This window comes from Myotis yumanensis, unplaced genomic scaffold (genome assembly GCF_028538775.1).
Source record: "Myotis yumanensis isolate MYYU_CA2020_CCGP unplaced genomic scaffold, mMyoYum1.0.hap1 SCAF_1, whole genome shotgun sequence".
Lineage (NCBI taxonomy): Eukaryota > Metazoa > Chordata > Mammalia > Chiroptera > Vespertilionidae > Myotis > Myotis yumanensis.
Genome location: NW_027223752.1, coordinates 68686666 through 68691158, shown reverse-complemented (window position 1 = coordinate 68691158; position 4493 = coordinate 68686666). Strand labels below are relative to the sequence as shown.

Sequence of the window (4493 nt, the reverse complement as noted above, 5' to 3'; positions counted from 1 at the left end):
TTTTGTCTTATCTCCCAAGAGATATTTTTGGAGAGTATAGAGCACAGCTCTTGGGACTAGAGTTCTCTATATACTTAACAAAGCTTAATAAATGCTTGATGAGTAGTTAATAGCTTTAAAACAAAAATGATTTGTCAGGCCCTTAACAGGGTCACCTTAGAGCAACAAAGGTATAGGGCTGCCTTCCTCATTTTATTTATTTGGGGAAAAATTATTGGGTGGTTTAGTTACTATAGAAAGGCAATTTGTATGTAAGGTCTAAGATATCTAGAACTATTTATTGGAGTAATTGAGCTTATAACTCAGGTATGGCTGTGAGCATAGATTGAGTCATCTTTATTACATATATATTTTTAAGCAATTTAACCAAATTTGTTAAATGTTTAAAACTGTCACAGACTCAAAAGTAGGGACAGAACAAAATTTTTTTTAATTTCTCTTACATACAAAGGGGAGGGTCTCAATCAAAACTCTGTAGAGCATTAAGTGGAAGACAGGACCATCCAAATAATTTGAGAAATTAACAAAGCAGTGACTACACAGCAATAATTACAGCCAATAAAAAATTGTTTTAAGGCAGACAAGGGCTAAGATTTCCTTAGCAGTTAATAATGACATGCACTGAATTTAAAATCTATTTTATTATAGAGATCAGTTTCTAACTAATGGAAATGTATCATCTGTTCCTTAACTGTGTAAATAATATTAAATTCCTTTGAAACTGGAATCTGCAGGCACAGGTATTCTTTAATCAATATTATATCATGTCCTAAAGTAAAAGCCATCCTGAGGAAGATGGGAGTTTTGAACTTAATACCAATATCTATATAAAATGGTACAGAGAAACATCACTTTTAAAATAGGAATTTCCTTGTGAAAACTCTCTCATTCTTGACCCACAGAGGACTGGTATGATCAGTTCTGGATTTTATAACTTGGACAACAAAGCTCCCAATGCATTATTCTACTGTAATCACAAACATCTGACAGTACCTCGTTGCAGTATAAGAAAACAGGCATCTGTATCAGAACCCATCTAACCTGCTAGCATGTCCTTTAGACAGCAGCCTGTCTGAGGGTCCTTCAGAAGCATATTCACAACATCATAAAGTTTATGTTCGTATGCCAGCTTGTAATACAAGTAGATATCTTCACAATATGTGAGTAACTTCTTCAGGTTTTTCACAGTCATATCAGTAGGCTGGTGTTGTTTATATCTAGACAAAGAAACAGGAATGTACAGGTTAAGATACTGTATGTATCTTGAGCGAGGGCTATCAGCTCTGACACAATTACCTACAGTGGAAGACTGACATTATTTCTTAAAAACGAGTGCCTTACTGCTTACCTTAATTAGAATAAGTTAATACTCCAAAGTGGACCTCTTGATGTTTAGGATTTTTGGCACCTCAGGCTAGCTGAGTAACTGTCCTCCCATTTTAAGTACAGAGCACCATAAGCAAAGTGTTTTCACTCATCTTTTTGCAAAAAGATCTTCCTGGGGATTCTTGACATTTCTTTGTCATCTCAAGCACAGGGATGGCATGTTATACTTAGCCATAAAATTATTACCCATGCCTTATCCAAATTAGGCATTTTAATACTTTTTTTTAAAAAATATATTTTATTGATTTTTTACAGAGAGGAAGGGAGAGAGATAGTTGGAAACATCGATGAGAGAGAAACATCGATCAGCTGCCTCCTGCACATCTCCTACTGGGGATGTGCCCGCAACCCAGGTACATGCCCTTGACCGGAATCGAACCTGGGACCTTTCAGTCCTCAGGCCGCCACTCTATCCACTGAGCCAAACCGGTTTTGGCAATACTTACTTTTTTGAAATCTCTTCAAATATACTGGTTCTTAATAACCTTTGCTGCTTAAATTCTTCCAAGTAATGAAAGTCTCCTTTAAGAATCACATGTTGGTATAGAATTTCAGCCCAATCAGGAACAAAGTCATAGGCCTCAGCCACAATAGAAGCCTTAAAAGAATGGAGGGAAGAACACCATTAGAGCCTATCTGATGTAAAGTTGAAGGCAGATAGTTCTAGAAAACTTAATGCTGCACACTCATACACTGACTGATCATTATCAATCATACTAAAAGGCTCCGTCTATCAGAATTGGTGTCAGTTTGACATTTTGCTTCCCCTAAAGTCCCAAAACACCGTCTTTTCTTCAGTGGATTAATACTAGTAAAACTGCTGAAAAACATCTTTTTCATACTAAACTGTATAAGAAACAGTGAAAGGGCCAATTTCCTGAAACCATCTCTCATTACAGGACTGAAACCAGGCCCCGAATAGCCCTGATTCCTTGTGCTAACCCCAGTGCACCATTCCATAAAACACTGCGGATAAGAGGTGCTTGCTGAACCCCTAGCAGGGATGTTCCTCTGAACATCAACTAAGGGGCGAAAGTGTCTGCCTCCCTGCTGGCCTAACAATGTGTCTCACCATTCTCCAACCTTTGTCCAAACATGCTAGCAAAAATACTACAAAAAAAGGCAATTTGTATGTCAGACAGCTAAGTCAGGAAAGCTGAACTGTCCTGGTTCTGACACTAACCCTGAGCCTAGACAAGACAATCTTAGCCCCATTAGGTAGCAGGAGAGAGGATGCTGGCAGTGCTGGCTAGATTTTTCTTTCGTGCTTACCTGGTAGAACCGAGGTAGGGACATGATGCAGTCCGTCAGCCTGTGGCGACCTAGGTTGATAAGCATTGTGTTTTGGCCAGTGTTCAGAAAGTGAATCTGCAGTGTTAGCAACTTGGTGAGCCTGTGACAGTGCAGGGCCTGTCGCACGCAGGAATCCTGAGGGACAGGGTGGAGGGATGCAAAAGTGAACTTTTGCCATCATCTCCCAGTGAAGCCTCCAACCACTGAGCCCCCCTCCCCCTTCTGCCAATTGCCCCATGACTCCCTCCCCCTTCACTTGGGAGAGCCCAGGGACAAAATTTCCAAAGGTACCAAGCTGCAAACCAGCCTAAACTAAGGCTCCATGGTTACCTTTGCATAACTCTCGGCGGCATCCAGCATGAGAGTCAGGGCCTTCAGTAGCAGCTGCTTCAGTTGGTGCCCATTCTTGATGCTATCCTCTGCAAAGGAGTAAAAGAAATGGGAGTGTGCCTGACTCCCAAGGCTGGCTACTCCACCGCATCAGAGTGATCACCGGCTGGACTAGAAATATCCCAGCTCGTGTTCAAGGGAGCAGATATGTCTCACTCAGTTAAAGGGTATTGGGCCAGAAGTACACAGTCTAGAATAGAATTTAGTGCCCCATCTAGTTCTTCATTTCTTTCTGAAACATCAAGGCAGGCTTACATGGCATCAGCATACACATTGGTTCCTGACAGATGACCTGGACACTCAGACTACAGGGCAGACAATGCCTTCCAAATCCCCTTATCACTTACCTGCCCAGGTGGGGCAGCATTCAGTAGCTGCTAAACTGAGGTGGGTTTTAGTCAATACAATGAGCTCCTTCCCTTTTAAGCCCTAAGAACCATCCCTGAGGGTGCTACTGTGACCTGTGCTCACCCCAGGGCTGAGACTCAATCAGTTTCAGCTGGATGCAGGCAGCTGCCTCATGGTTCTCCCCGATTTCCCTGCACATGCTGAAGCACAGGGCAATCATGTTGTGCTTCTCACTGTCCCCAGGGCGGCAGCGTTTGATGTAGTCAAGTAGGGCTGTCTTCAGGGTACCACTCTGCCCAGAAAAAAAGGAAACACCAAGGTCTCAACTAGGGACTGCAAGGCAGGCAGGCCTGGCTGAGTCCCTTGGTTCTTAAAGTTCCTTAAACACCCAAGAAAAAGGAAAAGACAAAAATTAATATAAAAGTTTATGCTATCCTGAATATAAGGAAACAGGTACATCCTCTTTGCTGTTGGGAGTATGAATAGTAAAACCTGTCAGAAGAGGGAAGCCTTAAAAATGCACACGTGTTATTCTAACAACTCCATTTCTAGATCCATCCCTAAAGAAATAAGCAGGCAGAAGTGCTAAGATGGATGTAACAAGGATATATAATGGCAAACAATTAAAAATAATGCAGATGTTCAAAATAAGGGCTAAGAAAATACCTTGTAGCCATTTAAATGATGTTGATTTGGGAAATATAACATGTTTATCAAGTGAGAAAGGCAGACTCATATTTGGACAGCATGAAAAAGGCTTTATTTAAAAAAATTAAGTATGTATGTTTATATGTTTGTGAGTATGTATGCAAAGGAAGGGCCTATACTGAAATGTTAGCAGTGGCTATCTCCACATGGTAGACACAGAGGGCTTTTTTCTGTGTTCTGTTTTCCAAGTGTTTTAACTTTGAATATGCATTACTTTTGTAATAAGAAAGTTATTAAAAGAATATTTAAATGTAGAAACAAAAATGCCTCAAAAACAATTTAAATACCCTTTGGGAGATCCTAAAGGTGTTCAGGACTTGTCTCCTGATGACTAGCTGGTCTGTCCTGAAACTCCGCACTGAGGAGAA

The 4493-nt window shown here is 40.8% G+C and overlaps 1 protein-coding gene across 1 annotated transcript in view; it reads right to left on the bottom strand.

Annotated features, from left to right (window-relative positions):
- The window catches only part of SPG11 (SPG11 vesicle trafficking associated, spatacsin), a 112292-nt gene that overhangs the window by 11420 nt on the left and 96379 nt on the right, over positions 1–4493 (bottom strand). The window contains exons 36-40 of the mRNA XM_070423533.1: positions 3541–3709; positions 3010–3098; positions 2659–2814; positions 1833–1984; positions 1042–1217 (exon numbers count right to left, since the gene is read on the bottom strand). Of these exons, the coding sequence (XP_070279634.1) occupies positions 1042–1217; positions 1833–1984; positions 2659–2814; positions 3010–3098; positions 3541–3709 (742 nt within the window). The remainder of the gene's footprint in view (positions 1–1041; positions 1218–1832; positions 1985–2658; positions 2815–3009; positions 3099–3540; positions 3710–4493) is intronic.